The 16,536-nt window shown below is 46.0% G+C and overlaps 1 protein-coding gene across 3 annotated transcripts in view; it reads left to right on the forward strand.

Annotated features, from left to right (window-relative positions):
* The first annotated feature begins 745 nt into the window (after nt 1-745).
* Nucleotides 746-16,536, forward strand: part of LOC148016942 (lactoylglutathione lyase family protein / glyoxalase I family protein) — a 55,044-nt gene continuing 39,253 nt past the window's right edge. For 2 of the 3 annotated variants that reach the window (XM_087663258.1, XM_087663259.1), the window contains exon 1: nt 746-985. In XM_087663258.1, coding sequence (XP_087519384.1) covers nt 848-985 — 138 coding nt within the window. In that variant the 5' untranslated portion in view covers nt 746-847. Of the gene's footprint in view, nt 986-1,042; nt 1,190-1,272; nt 1,469-16,536 lie in introns of those variants that run through there. The other variant, XM_087663260.1, reaches the window with a different exon arrangement.

The raw sequence follows: 16,536 nt of genomic DNA on the forward strand, positions 1-16,536 counted from the left end.
CAATCAGGTCTGCTTGATGCTAGGAAGGAGTCTACACAAGCTAGGAAGAGGCCTATGAAGCATCGGATTGAAGCACAATCAGGTTTGCTTGATGCTACAAAGGAGTCTACACAAGCTGCAAAGAGGCCTATGAAGCATAGGATTGATGTATACCTTCTTGATGGGTAGTCATTAAACCTTGAGTTGTAGGTTTTAAATTTGGATTGAAACACATTGAGTAGAAGCTCATCGACCAATACTCTAATACTAGTTGAAGGGAGAAGCCCAAGTGAGAGCACGAGCAAATGGAAGCAATGGAGGAGTGAGCTATGGCAGATGGAGCAAGATAGCAAAAGAGAGAGACTCAAGGTGTGGGAACCCCAACATTCACAATGTCTGATTGACCTTCCTTTATTCAAATATCACAAAAAAAATAAAAAATAAAGTAACATTGATGGGTGTCCACCACCTGTAGTGTGGGGTTTCTCAAGAAATAAAGTAGGAGCATTTATATTTTGTTACTAAAATTCATTCCTAAAAATAAGCCAAGTGGGGTTATTTAAAAAAAAAGTTACCCTGTCCAGTGTCACCGTAGATTCTATAGATGGGCCATGCTAACAAATAGTAGATTTAGTGCTGAAATAGAGCGATTACACGCTCAGATCTCCCTTGTGAACAGGACAGGTAATAATCACCTTGATCGGATGGAACCTTGAAGGTGCTACTGGCAGACGATCTTCGACTCTTTTCAAGTTTACAGGTATCCTCTTCTATTCTTGAGAGAGAGAGAGAGAGAGAGAGAGAGAGAGAGAGCCCTTGCCTTTCTGGTACGTGGGAAGGTTATCGACAGTTTCCTTTTTCGAGACACATGTCAGCCCTTTCGGTCACAGCTGCCTCTCCTTTATGCCGTGCGCTGCAGCTACGGAGTTTCCGCTTTGGGAGAGCAGTTGCGGGTGTCAACAGCTACGCTTTCAGGAGGCACCCGACATCCACCACCATCCACCAAGTGATTGCCTACTAACAATTCCTCGCTTTGTACGTTTTGATATGTCTGTTTGTAAACGGGTAGCGATCTGTCTGATGGACAACGCTATTAGCTTGCATTGCTCGTCAAAGCCCGGTGCGAGGGTCGGAAACTAATTTAAAGACACGGAGACAAACGGAGTCGTAAAGGAATCAGCATCATCGTATGGCTTCTTGTTGACTTCAGGTTCTCACAAGTGTGGAATGCTAGTTATTCGATCCTGTTCAATGGTTCAGGTTTCAAATGATTCTTATAAAGGCACATTTCAGATGTTCAGGGGCCAAATGATTCACAACTTCTCCTGCTAGAAAGACATAAGAATCACTTGCCAGTGTAATATGCTGACAACTTCTCCCGCTAGAAAGACACAAGAAGCACTTGCCAATGTAATATGCTGCCAATTCATGACCAGGGGAACCAAGTTGTGCAATGCCTTTGCTTCTCTTGTGTGAAGTGTCCCAGCAGGTGTGCATTGATCAAATCCAGCATGTGCTCACTCAATATATCTGGATTGTAATAACAACATAATACCATTGTGATACTTGAAGAATTTAATACCCAACAGATGCAAAGAAGGACCCAATCTATTGGGTGCATCTAGTATTGGGACTAATGAGCAGGATATCATCAATTAAAAGTATGTCTTCCTTGCTTGCTTTGTGAAATATTCATTTGCTGCTATATTGGGCTACAATCTCATGAGACAATTGGTGCATATGTGCCCAACTTGTGGTTCATATACTCTGTAGTTCAGATGTGTCAATGCTTGCAATACTACCATTTGAATACTTGGTCCAAGACCCAAAAGAGAGTTGTGTGGACAACCACAAGTGGGCATGATCTCTTAGATATAACTCCACTAGCTCCAAAGTTCCTCGCAGTTTCCTATGGTTTTCCTCCAGTTTATCACACATCCCTCCAAGGGGATTCATTGCTCGATATTTGGTTGCCACTAGGTATTGGCAAGGTCATCATGAAATGTTCACTCCCTAAAATGTTACGTGTTTGCGTGAAACATTTGAGTGCCATGCATGTCTCTAGTGAAATGCCAAGGGTATATTAAATATTTTGGTGTTCCAAGCTAGGGTGAGATGTTTGAGTCATGAAACATGTATCGTTTTTACCATCCATGAAGAGGAAAATATATATCATGTCTGAGTCATGAAACATGTATCATGTTTACCATCAACGAAGAGCGCTTCACAGTGTGGAACACTTTTCAAAGGATGAAAAGGAGCTAAGAAAAGCATGATGTCACTAGGGAATTGCCATAGGGATTTGAGTAGGACATGTTTTGTACTTTGTAGGGAATTAGATCTAGTAGCTTTTGTTGAGCTAAAACATGCTTTATAGCTGATTAGCATCTTTAAATAGGCCCAAAATATGCTTAATTAATGAAAAATACAAAAGTGGTGCATGGTTTGAGAGAGTTTCAATGGTCCCCCAAAACCCTAAATTTTTGGGGCATCCTTCAACATGCATAAATAGATAGACTGCCCATCATTAAGTCTTATTTCTTCTGTGCAGGTTCTCATCCTTGTGTGCAGATTTTAGCCATCAGCCTTTATCCACATGGTAGTAGCCTTTGCGATTACTGCCATTCCTTTCATAGTTCCTCCAATGCTTAGTGCTTTCATAGCTATTGCCTACTGTCTGGCACTCTCCCACACTTGGTGTGTTTCAATGGTCCCCCAAAACCCTAAATTTTTGGGGCATCCTTCAACATGCATAAATAGATAGGCTGCCCATCATTAAGTCTTATTTCTTCTGTGTAGGTTCTCACCCTTGTATGCAGATTTTAGCCATCAGCCTTTATCCACATGGTAGTAGCCTTTGCGATTACTGCCATTCCTTTCATAGTTCCTCCAATGCTTAGTGCTTTCATAGCTATTGCCTACTGTCTGGCACTCTCCCACACTTGGTGTGTTTGGTCCCATTAGCCATTGCTAGTGATTATATTGTCTCCTATTGCTTGCGTTTGATTCTCATTAGCCAAGCAATAGTTGACAGTGGCCTTCCTTAGCATCAGGCGACCTTTGGGAGCTTGCATTTGGCCTTTTTGTTTGCAAGCGACAGTTGGTTGTGTTCTTCCTCCTTTAGGTGGCCCTCCTATTGCTGCATTTGCAGCTTCTTGCTACTGCCCACATCATCAAGCATCATCTTTGCCATCGACTGACTGCCTAGTGATTAGTGTTTGGTGATTTCCTCGTCTTCTGTACTTTGATTGGTAGTCATAGCATTTGGGATCTGTCTTCGGTGGACATCACTCTCCAACCCTTCATTGCTTTGCCCTTGGGCATTTTGTACACTCTTACATTCATTTACAACATTTATTCACTTCAAAATTTCTTCTCTTTGTGTTTGTTCGTGTACTTGAGTTTTGAGTTTTGCATTTGCGTTTTGCATTTTGCGTTTAGGATTTGAGTTTTGCTTGTCACTATCTGAGTCTTGGTTGTACATGTTGTGTTTCCTCAGTGCAAACCTAGCATATCTTCACATAGTATCAGAGCCCGATGCTCTTCTAAAGAGTATCTTGCAACGATGATTGTGGAGGCTAGTCTTTGTGCAAGACTCACACGTGATCGATTCTGACTCATAATGTAAGGCACCTTCTTCTGGGGATCCTCTCAATGCCAAGGTTTGCCACCAGACGGCCTAACCAGAGAGCCTCCTTGTAAGCCTTAGTGGATGCAACATACTTTGCCTTTGTAGTAGATAGGGCCGTGCACTTTTGTGCCCTGGACATCTAAGAAACAACACCTCTATAGCAAAGATGAAGACATAGCCAAAGCTGGACTTTCTATTGTTTGCATGTCTTGCATAATTAGAGTTAGTGTATCCCATGACTCGTGTATCTTGGCCACCATAATAGATGCACATAGCTATTGTGCCCTTTAGGTACCTCATGATACCCTTGATGGTATCCCAATGCCGTCAACTAGGTGTAGCCGTATAGCATGCTATAACTCCCACTGCAAATGCTATGTTAGGGCGAGTGGCTACATGGCATACATCAAACTGCCCATTGCGGATGTATAAGGGATCTTGACCATTTCAACTATTTGCTTATCAGGCTGCCGACAATCGACATGACTAACCTTTACATGAGAAGGTAAAGGACAGTCAATAGGCTTAACATCTTGTAGATGAAACCGCTTAGGGACCTTCTAGATGTACTCCTTTTGTGACAAGTAAAGGAGCCCCTTAGAGCGATTACGCGTAATGCGCATTCCAAGAATATGTGAGGCCTGTCCCATGTCCTTCAACTCAAAGCTCTTCTTGAGCTAACCTTTCAAGGTATTCAGTTCATCATGAGCACTCCCAAGAATCAATATATCATCCACATAGAGGATCAAAATCATAAGGTTGCCATCATGAGCCTTCTTTGTGTATAAACACGTATCCATATCACTATGGGAACATCCTTGTTAATACATAAAAGCATAAAACTTGTGGTATAATTCCCCGGCTCTTTCTCAATTTGCATACTAGGTGGCCCCTGCCAAGTTCTGCAAAGCCCTTAAGTTGCTCAATGTAAATCTCATCATGCAAGTTCCCATGAAGAAAAGCCATCTTGACATCCATTTGATAAAGATCCAAGTTAAGCTGAACATTCAAAGGTAGTACCAAGTATAGGGTAGTCATCTTTACGATAGGAGAAAAGACTTCATTGAAGTCCACATCATGCTCTTGCTTGAAACCCTTAGCAACCAATCTAGCCTTGTATGCCGACTTGGGGCATTCAGAGGTTCTTTTCAACTTGTACACCCACTTGCATGGCAAAGCATGCTTTCCACTAGACAAAGGAACCAAATCCCATGGAACCATAAGTGACCTTCATCTTGTAAATCCATTCGCATGGAAGGGTTTTCTGCCCTTTAGGCAACTGCACAAAGTCCCAAGTGCCATTTTTCTCAAGAGATTCCATCTCTGATAACATGGCTTTATACCATTTCTTGCTGTCCTGTCCGTCCATTGCTTCCTTGAAGCAAGATGGTTCACCACAGTTTGTCAACATGACATAATCAGCCATATTGTTTGCACCAAGAATGAATCTATTAGGTTGTCTAGTAGCCCTAGATGATCTCCTAACCCAATGATAATTGTTTGTTGGTTGTTGAGCCAGCATATTTCCATTTTCAGCATGCTGTCCTGGCATTTCAGCTTGCAAATCAGCATTAACAGCTTGCTGTCCTAGCTGTTTGTGCACATCCAATGGCTCATCATTATGGGCAATGGTTGGTTGATCATTTCCAGCATTATTTTCTGCATTTGCAGGTTCATTTACAACAGGTATTTGTTGTTGTACAACGGGCACATTTTGCTGTCCAAAAGGTATTTCTTCCTGGAATACAACCCTATGGACCTCCTCAGTCTTTTTTGGTTGTTTATGCATGCGATCTTCCTGGAAGATAACATCATTGTTGCGTACTATTTTCCTTTTCTCAAGATCCCATAATCTATACCCCATTTCACTCTCATCACCATATCCTAGGAAAATGCATTTACAGGACTTTGGCTCAAGTTTGTTGTATTCTTCTTTACAAATGTGCACAAAAGCCTCGCAACCGAACACTTTCAGGTGAGCATATAAAGGTGGCTTGCATGACCACCCTTCCTGAGGGATTCCCCCTCCCAAAGACCTGTTCGGTGACGGATTAATCAAGTGAACAACTGTCATAACAGCCTTCGCCCAAAAGCCATGAGGTAATGCAACATGAGACATCATAGTACGGATTTTGTCCTGTATGGTCCGATTTGTACGATTTGCAACTCCATTTTGGGATGGGTTATGAGGGGGAGTGAGCTCCCTCTTTATCCCTTTGCTGTCACAAAATGCCTGAAAGGCCTTGGACACATATTTTTCACCATTGTCAGAGCAAAGACACTTAAGTGTCTTATTAGTTTGATTTTCAACCAATGCCAAGAATTTTTGAAACTTGTCAAGCACTTCGTTCTTGCTACGAATAGGGTAAACCCATACCTTTCGTGTAGCGTCATCAACAAAGGTGACAAAGTATTTCTTCCCCCCCCTAAAGATAACCCGGGCATCTGACATACATCAGAATGTACTAACTCTAGCGGAGAAGAGTTCAACGAAAGAGACTTCTTATGAGATGTCTGTGCATGTTTACCATAAACACAATGATCACAATGCTCAAAATCAGCATAATGAAGTCAAGGCAAGTAACCCAAACGAGAAAACACTTTCATTCCAGTTTGACTCATGTGTCCCAACCGGCCATGCCACAAAGAAACACTTGGCTGCTCGGTCATGGCAACAACATGGTCACGCATACTAGATACATGGAGAGGATACAAGGTATCACCTTTACAACCTTTGGCAATCACTCTAGATCCCTTACAGTTCTTCCACTTCCCATCACCAAAGGTGGTATGAAATCCATCGTCATCTAGCTGCCTTGTGCTAATCAAGCTCTTCTTGAGCTGAGGTACATGCCGTACATGCTGAAGTGTGAAGACAAAACCATGCTGAAACTGCAAGTGCACACTGCCAATACCTGCAATGTCACATGCATAGTTGTCCCCAAGATGGACAACACCATGTCGACCCCTTGTATGGTCAGAAAACCACTCACGATGAGGGGTGACATGAAAGGAAGCACGTGAATCTAGAATCCAAGTATGCATGTCATCATCCGTATCTGCAAGTAAAGCATTTGTACTAAAGTGTGAAGAGACAAAGAGTACGCCATTGCCACTGTCACTGTTATGAGAGACTACATTCATCTCTTTAATTTTGACATTGCTTTTCTTAGGTTGACTCTCTTTCTTCTCTTCCTTGTTATCATCTGTCTTCTTGCCCTTTCCTTTCTCTTTGTTTCATTTGTAGCAGTCACATTTAAAGTGACCCTTCTTGCCACAATGATGGCATTCAACATCCTTACCATGTGATTTACTACGTCCCTTGCTATCAGATTTGCCTTTCTGTTGTGAATGTGATTTGCCCCTAGTATGCAAAGCATTGGAAGACTTACTGGATGCATTGTTCTGCTGATTCATTTCTTCCATGAGTAGAGCACTCTCTACATTAGCATACAAAATTATCGCATTAGAATTGCTCATAGCAATCCTGAATGTATCCTAACCCTCTGGCAGAGTGCAAAGCAAGAAGGTAGCCTTAAATTGTTCATCAATCTTGAACTCCAAGGCAACCAGCTGGCTGAAAATTGAGTTAAACTCACTCAAGTGAGTAGACATTGCTGTACCTTCTTTCATACACAATCCATAAGTTTTTTCAGCCAGTAAACTTTGCTTGTGGCACTCTTTTCAGCCAGTAAACTTTGCTTGCGGCACTCTTTTGGGCATACAGTTCTTCCAGTTGAGTCCAAATAGCATAGGCAGAATCCAAACCTTCAATGTTAAACAACAAGGCATCAAAAATCGATAGCTCGATGGTTGAGCATGCAAGCTCATTTAACTCATCCCAGTCTTCTTGTTCCATATTTGCGGGCTTTGCCCCATTGGTCTTAATCGGCCTTGCCTGCTTCTTTTGCAATAGGATATTATAGCACTGTTTTTGCTAGACTGCAAAGTTATGTGCTCCTTCAAGCTTCTTAATGTGCATGAGATGACTGCTGTCACTGCTGCCAGCCGTGATTTTCAGCCCAAATGTGAGCAACAAATTCAAATGCAGGCCCAAACTATCACACAAGTGACCAATGTACAAACAAGTACCAACCAGCAATAAATAACCACATAAAAGCAGAAATTTCAGATCTGCAAATAAAATTTCAGAAGCACTAAACCTTGTGCTACAGCACTCCACAACTGATTACAGCTGTTCCAAGGACAAATAGCTGCAATTTCTGTTGTACATGCACCCATGGGCACAAAATTTGACACGCACGGTTAAAAGCCCCAAAATTTTTGTGCTCAAAGCATCAACCATACATCTGCATTGTCTTCGACATGCATAGAATAGGCCAATTTTGCCAAAATAGAGCAATTTCAGCAAAACCTCCAAATTTGTCCAAGTGCTAGATGTCCAAATTGCATGGAATTAAACCCGCATGTACATAAAATGACCAAATGGTATAGAAATTTTGCCCAAACAACAAAAGCCCTAAATTGCACGGGGTCCAATGTGCATCAATGTCGAGAAATTGGGTAAATTTCAGCCCAATTCTTGCATGTACATGAAAAGCCCCAAATGTTGGAGGCAAAATGTCACAAATTCCTGCAATTTCTGAGACAAATATCAATGTTGTGTCTTGCTCGCATCAAATTTGGACAAATCCCCAAATTTCTCGGGTCCAGTGTGCACAAATTTCAGCGAAATTGAAAAAATTTCACTAAAATGTAAAAAGTCTCAAAATTCCCGGACAAATGTGTACTGATTTTGCAATTTTTGAATGAGATTGTCGAGTTCTACATTAAAGTCTCAAAATCTAGGAAAAGCCCCAAATTTTCAGGTCAGGCTTGCACACTGTGCATGTGTGTGTGAACACCTAGTTGTGGAAGGGGAACAAATTTGAAATATTAAAAAAAAGGACAGAGATTTGATTGCCGGTTCGTGACCCGTGGCCTGTCTAGTCACGGGTGACTTGTTGAACACGTCCCAGCCTGTCTCGTCTGCCACCTGGTCCTGGTCACATGCAGGTCTTGCATGACCCCCCATTGACCTATCACCTGTCGCCTACTCTCCAACAGCCCGTATGAACCGTCGTGCAATCTTCGCCTGGCCCCTCGTCGACCATGCTGACCTTGCGCTGATTTGCACCTGCTGAACTCTGACTATACTGATGTCGACACTTCTCACTTGAGGTTGCTTGACTAGCTTGTGCTTGTCTAGCTTCGAGAAGTGTGCATTCCTTGTGCTTTGATACCAGTTTGATGGAGCCTGACGGAGCTGAGAGTGAACGCGACGGATAACACACATAGAGAGTAGAAAGTAGTAGAAAGGAGAGTGAGCACGACACCTTTGATGTTTGGTACAAAGACTAGTGTACCTCTTTAGGTTTTAGATAGATATATATGAAAGTACAAATGCGCTAAGGGTGTGTTCACACTCGTGCACATATAAAAGGCACGATGGCCCTTTATTCCCAACAGTAGCCGGAAAGTGAGAAACATCGGAATCCTGCATAAGCTACATGTACCAATGAGGAATCCTAAGAGACTCCTACTACTGCGAGGGAGACCATGTAGCCTCTGGAACCTGCAAAGCACCTGTTTGTGGAAGGGACTCCCCCTCACCATGGGAAGGTAGTGTGAGAGTGCGCAACGGAAGAACACGAACATGGAGGAGAGGAGAGAGAAAGCAGAGAATGAAGGAAGAAAGTCTGCACTGACTGAGATGAATGCTGAATACATTGGAATGGACAGAACAGTCCCTGCACGCAGCCCGGAGCGTTAGTGAGGGAACCAGGACAGACTGGAAGCAGTGGCAGCACCAATGCCGGAGATGGAGACGGAGGGAGCAGTGCTGTACCTGCAGAGAATGATGCTGGACTGACTGGGGGGCCTGCTATAAATAGCCCCCAGGCCAGCAAACTGGCCGACCAGCCAAACTGGCCGACCTGGCCAGATTTGGCCGACCAGCCAGATCTGGCCGACTATGACCAGATCTGGCCGACTGCCCAGAAAAATGGGCAGTCTGGACAAAAACAGCCCAGTTTGGGCTGTAACAAACCCAGGGCTGCATGCTGACTAGGGCAGCCACAAAAATGTCCTGACAGAGCTCCTCTGTCTCCTGTCAGACTCTGACAGGAGCTCACAACCAGGAGATGATAGACTGAGACTGAAGAGGAGCAGGCTAACACCCCCTCTCAACTCCTAGGAGAGTCTGAAGACCCAAGAACCGCATGTGATGAAGCAAAGAAGCCTGAGGCAACGGCTTTGTAAAGAGATCAGCTGCATTGGCCGCCGTAGAACAATAGACCACCACCAGCTCCGAATCCACGATCCGCTCTCGAACAGAGTGATACTGAACCTCAATGTGCTTCGTACGAGCATGGAACACCGGGTTCTTAGCCAGAGCAAGAGCACTCTGGTTATCCACTCGCAGCTCCGTAGGTCCGGTCTGAGAAAAGCCAATCTCCGCGAGTAAGCGACAGAGCCAAACTGCCTCCATAGCGGTCGAACATAGGGCCCGATACTCAGCCTCTGTAGAAGAAAGTGCCACAGTAGGCTGCTTCTTGCTGCTCCAAGATACAGCACCAGATCCAAGGGTGAAAGCATAACCTGTAGTGGATCGTCTCGAATCCACATCACCTGCCCAATCAGAATCACTCCATCCAGAAAGGGTAATCCCATCTCCATACATGATCCCGAAGGATCGAGTCCCCTGTAAATAGCGAAGAACCCGCAAGGCCGCCTGCCAGTGATCTTGTGTAGGAGTCTGCATAAAAGAAGACAATAAAGCCACCACAAAAGAGATATCCGGCCGAGTGTGAAGCAGCCAGATAAGAGAGCCGACAAGGCACCTGTAACGGGTGGGATCTGTAAGAGGAACTCCAGCTGTCAAAAGCTTGGACTCAGGGTCCATGGGGCATGAGATAGGCCGACAATCAGCCATATCAAACTCCGAAAGAAGCTCGGAGATGTACCTGTGCTGCGAGATAAAAATGCCCTGTGCCATCTGATAGATCTCCAGACCTAGAAAGAAGTGAAGGATCCCTAGATCCGTCATGTCAAACTCCTGCTGAAGAATGGACCGTGTATGCTCCACCTGCTGAGTGTCGCTCCCTGTAATGATAAGATCATCCACATACAAGAAAAGGAACACCGAAAGAGAATCCACAACCCGTAAGTAGAGGTTGGGATCATAAGCGGAGCGCGCAAAGCCACTCTGTAGAAAGAAGCGGTCAATCCGCTGGTACCAAGCACAAGGAGCCTGCTTGAGGCCATAAAGAGCCTTCCGCAGCCTGTAGACATGATCCTCCTTCCCCTGCACAAGAAAACCAGGAGGCTGTGAAACATAAATCTCCTCCTCAAGAACGCCATTCAGAAAAGCAGACTTGACGTCCATCTGAAAGACAGGCCAACGGTGGTGAGCAGCAAGAGCCAAAAAAACTCGGATGGTAGACATCCTGGCTGTAGGAGCAAAAGTCTCAAAGTAATCCAACCCTGCACGCTGTGCAAAACCCTTGGCAACAAGCCTAGCTTTATGCTTGTCCAAGGAGCCATCTGCAAGATATTTGGTCTTAAAGACCCATTTCACACCAATCACCTTCCGTTTCGCGGGACGCGGAACAAGCTCCTACGTATGGTTTCGCTCGATGGAATCAAGCTCGGCCTGCATAGCCTGTCTCCAAATATCCTGTGCAAGAGCCTCCTTCACAGTGGAAGGCTCGGAATCCTGAAGAATCTGTGACATAAGAGCATAGTTCACACATAGTGAACTATCCAGCTGGGCCTGTAAACGTGCTGAGCGATGGGGACCTGTAGAAGAAGCAGGAAAGTGAGTAACACCTGAATCATGCATGAGCCGGCGATACCATAAAGGAATCCTGAGAGACTCCTGCTGCTGTGAGGGAGACCGGGGGGTCTCCGGAACCTGTAAAGCACCCAAATCGGAGAGGGACTCCCCCTCACCGAGTGAAGGTAGATCCTCCGCATCTGAAGAAGGCTGTATATCCCGTGAAGATCCCGAAGTGGCGGTAGAAGAGCTCGTAGAAGACGAAGGCACATCCACCAAAGGGGAAAGGGAAGCCGAAGGAGGAGGAATAGGGGGGGTGCTAAGGGGCATCTTGGAAGGAAGGGAAGGGAGAGAAGGTGGGGGAGGGTCCGTCGAGGATGAAGAAACATCTGTAATAGAACCATCAATCGGAACCTCAGAGGCCGAAGCCTCATCAAAGATCACATCCCTGCTCACCTCAACCGTCCGCGCCGTCGGGTCATAGAACCGATATCCCTTCGTGGTCGTACTATAACCAACGAAGATAAGCTTTCTCGACTTAGAGTCAAACTTCGTCTTCCTCTTCTTCTTGTCCACATGGACAAAAGCATCGCACCCAAAGATGCGAAAATGGGACATGGAAGGCTTCTTTCCAAAGAAAGCCTCATACGGAGTCATGTCCTGTAATGCCGAAGTTGGAGAGCGGTTGTGAATATGCACCGCTGTAGCCACCGCCTCACCCCAAAGGAAATGAGGAAGACTCCTATGCTCCAGCATAGATCGGGCCATCTCAATCATGGTCCGATTCGCACGCTCCACCACACCATTCTCAGATGGTGTGTTCGGATGGGAATACTCCACCCGAATACCATGATCCCTGCAAAACTGAGAGAAAAGGTGAGAAGTGAACTCACCACCGTGATCAGCTCGAACACCACGAACCTTGGAAGTTGTTTGGGTCTCCACAAACACCTGCCACTCACAGAAACGGGAGTACGCCTCGCTCTTGTACTCCAAGAAATAAGGCCACACATAACGACTAAGGTCGTCCACAATCAGCATTAAATACTTGGCCTTCCCAAGGGAGGCCGTGCCCATGGGTCCGCAAAGGTCAGTATGTACCAACTCAAGCGGAGAAGTAGCCCGCCTAGAAGCAACCTGCGGGTGAGGCTGCCGGTGCTGCTTGCCCCTCAAGCAGCTAGGGCACAAAGTGTGAAGAGGAGGGAAATCAAGAAGTCCCTCCACCATCTTCCTCCTAGAAGCCCGGCGAAGAGAATCGAGGTTCAAATGACCATACCGAGCATGCCAAAGCAGCCCAAGCTCATGGGAAGTCCGCGCAGCCAAGGCTGTGAGCGTATAAAGCCCACCCTCCTGTGTACTTGTCCAAAGAGCATCACCTGTAGAAGCATCCTCCACTGTGACTGCATCCTGAGTAAAAATGACTCGGGTACCTAACTGAGTAAGACCATGCACAGATAATAGGTTAAAACCCAAATCAGGGACATAGAGAACTTTGGCGGAGGAAGACCGCCTGTCAGAAAACATAGGTAAAGTCCCCACGCCTCGAACAGGAAGTGTAGAATTGTCACCAATGGTGACTGTACCCCCTCTGGAACGAAGATCCTAAAGCCAATCCTAACGGAAGGTCATATGTGAAGATGCTCCACTGTCGACGAGCCAAGGCTTCTCCTGTGTGGTAGAAGCTAGGGCAGTGTCTTCCTCAACAAAGAGATGCACAAATGCAGATTCTGTTGTGGCTGGGGCCGCCTTCGAGTCCTTCTCCTTAGGCTTCAAATGGGGATACTTCTGCCAACACTTCTCCTTGGGATGAGTGCCCTTCCCACAATGGGGACACTTGGGCTTCTTCTCCTTCGCATCCTTCTTGTCCTCCTCCTTCTTGTCCTTGGCCTTCTCCTTCTTTTGTTTCTTCTTCTTGCCGCCACCTGTGCCAGCTGTAAATGCCTTGGTGGAGCCACTGGCTCCCACCTCTTTGAGTCGCTCGTCATGCTCCAAGACAAGCGGGGAAAGCTCCTCCCATAGGAGTGTCTCACGGGTCCTCGAAGTGATGAGGTTGGTGTAGAAGACATCATAACGGGGTGATGGCAGCTGAGTCAACAGAATCATCGCCATATCCTCAGACGATATCAGACGACCAAGAGAGGCTAGCTCGCCTCGCATATCCTCCATCTTCGTGATGTGCTCCTTCATGGAAGAAGAACCATCAAGACTGAGCATCCGCAACTTCTTCTCCAGGGAAATCTTGTGGGCAAATGTCTTGTGCTGATACAAAGACGCAAGCTTTGTCCATACTTCCGCCGCGGTCTTTAACCTGTGAACATGTACAAGAACGGAATCATGGAGACTCATAAAAAGAAAGAAACGGGCTCATGAGTTGAGCCTATCCCATAAGGCTGCACGGTCCATAGAGGTGCCATCGGACGAATCCACGGGGGGTCGGTCGATGGGCGAAGAAACAAGCTCCCAAAGGTCAAAGGTATCAAGGATGCAAGCCACCTTGCATGACCATAGGGAGTAGTTGGAACCATCCAACTTATCTTCCTTCGGAAAGGAAGGGAGAATCGGCACCTGTATAGAGGGAATCAAGGAAGGCATCCGCACATCTGAAGCAGTCTTCACTGAAGAAACCTTCGCAGTAGATGGAACCCTCTGAGATGCATGGACGGAAGAAGGACGAGTGCGAGGAGGTTCTTCCCGATGTTGAACTTCACGATAATCCCGCCTCCGCTCAGAGGAATGATGAGAAAGAAGCTCATCCTCTGAGTCTTCAAAGCTTGAAAACTGGTAAGACATCTTCCAATCTGCAAAATACCAAAGAAAGTTGTGCCGCTGTCGAAATAGGACCAGCAATGTGGTCACCAACCACCAAGACGCAGGCAGAGAGTGCCTACAAACACTTGGATCTGCAAAACGCAAGAATACTGATGACAAACACCAGAGAAGAGACCACCAGCACCAGAAAAACAGCCCGGATAGAGGTCGCCAGCAGGAAAAGAGCCGCCTGGGGTGGAAGCGACCTGCAGAGCAGCAAAGGTCGCCCAGCAGCAGGAGAGGCCGCCTGGGGTAAAATGCAGGGTTGCTGCGTCGCTGGATGACGTGGCAGCCTCTGCAGTCAGCGTGGGCAGCAAACGCAGGCTGTACAGCCTCCTGAAGCAGTTGCTTGGCTGTTATGGAACTGTTGGCAGCCTCCTGAAGCAGTCGCCTGGCTGTTGTGGATCTGTTGGCAGCAGCAGTAAGGTATTTCTCTCCTGAAGGTGTGTCCTCCGTGCTCTCAATCAGGCGATGATACCATGTGAGAGTGCGCAACGGAAGAAGAACACGAACATGAAGGAGAGGAGAGAGAAAGCAGAGAATGGAGGAAGAAAGTCTGCATTGACTGAGATGAATGCTGAATACACTGGAATGGACAGAACAGTCCCTGCACGCAGCCTGGAGCGTCAGTGAGGGAACCAGGACAGACTGGAAGCAGTGGGGTTGTAACAAACCCAGGGCTGCATGCTGACTAGGGCAGCCACAAAAATGTCCTGACAGAGCTCCTCTGTCTCCTGTCAGACTCTGACAGGAGCTCACAACCAGGAGATGACAGACTGAGATTGAAGAGGAGCAGGCTAACAGGTAGATCCTCCTCATCTGAAGAAGTCTCCCCCTTTGACGATTGAGTATCCCTAGAAAACTCTTGAGGGGAGGCTGAAGGGGTAGGAGAACTCAACAAAGTAGTAGTCGCGTCCATCAAAGGCTGAAGGGACGTCAGGGTAGAGGGTAAAGGAGGAGGAGAGGTAGGTGTTGGGTGTAAAGTCCCTTCGTCTCGGTGTATAGTCTTATGGGTGTGAACACACCCTTAATGTACCCTAACATATAAATACATTCTTTTATTCTTTGTGTACCATAAAAAACGGTACACCTATCTCTGCGTTCACTTCCTCTAACTCTCAACTCATCTCTACTCTTCAGCTAACGCCTTGACCTTGCACGCCATCGTGCACTCTCACCCCTTCAAATTGGTATCAGAGCTTTGGCGAAGGTGTGCGTGCTTCCTGAAGTCAAGGCGAGTCAGTTTCAGCTTGTGTGTGCGAAGAAAACAGCAGGTCGTTTTTCAGCAGACAGCTGCGCGCACATCGAGGCGACACATTTCAGCAAGTTGTCACCTCCCACAGGTCAGGTTGTTAGTTTTCTGGTCTGTGTTCACAGTTTGCAGCAGGTGACAGCCAAGTGGCAGCAGGGACAGGTCTGCACAGGCAGGCGACAGCCTGCACAAGTCAGCATGACTGCAGATGACAGCTCCCAGGCAGACGACAGCTCACGAGGGCAGACGCAGGCAGATTCGTCAGGCGACAAGCACGTGGGACAGGCGGCTGGTGTTGGCTGATATTTTCGTCACGTGATCAGCAATTTTCGTCAATTTTTCATTAATTTTTGCAAGGAGGCCCCTTGCTCACTGACGGGGGTTTGTGCGCGCAAGCATAATTTGCAAGTTTGTGTAGATTTAGGCCCATAAATTTGGGGCTTTTTCAGATTGAGTGCTGCTCATGCAAGATTGAGGCATCTACATCAGAAATTGCAGACATTGTGTGCGTTTAAATTGAGGATTTCACCAAATTTAGTGAAATTTTGCTCATTTGAGCAAAATTTCTCAACATTGGACCCGTAAAATTTGGGGCTTTTGCTGTATTGGTAAAATTTTGTTCAGCTGAGATAGATTGGCTGACATTCGTGCACACTTGGACCCTGAAATTTTGGGGTTTTTGCTGAAATCCGTGGATTTTGGCAAAGTTAATGCATGAAATGTACTTTGGAAATATTGCTGAAGCAATCTTGTGGTTATAAACAGAGTGATTTGAGCATTTTTATCTCCCGCTTGTGCGATTTTGGAGAAATTGCAGAGATTTCTTGGCGTTTTGGGTATCAGAAGATGATACAAGTACATATGTATGCGGTACACTTGCTGGACAGCTCCCATTGAGTTAATGTATTGCTGATTATTCATGTTGCAGCAGTCTTAGCGATCATTTGCAGATTTGGGATTGGTGCAGATGTATTTTTGGTGATATTGCTGAAGTGGGAGTTACCTGGCAGTGGTGTATGCATTTAATGTATGCTGAAATTGCAGTCATACTGCTGAAAGTCATTCGTTCTACTGCTGTACATGTACTTG

This window comes from Lygodium microphyllum, chromosome 22 (genome assembly GCF_053477565.2).
Source record: "Lygodium microphyllum isolate KBCC chromosome 22, Lygodium_microphyllum_v1.1.10, whole genome shotgun sequence".
NCBI lineage: Eukaryota > Viridiplantae > Streptophyta > Polypodiopsida > Schizaeales > Lygodiaceae > Lygodium > Lygodium microphyllum.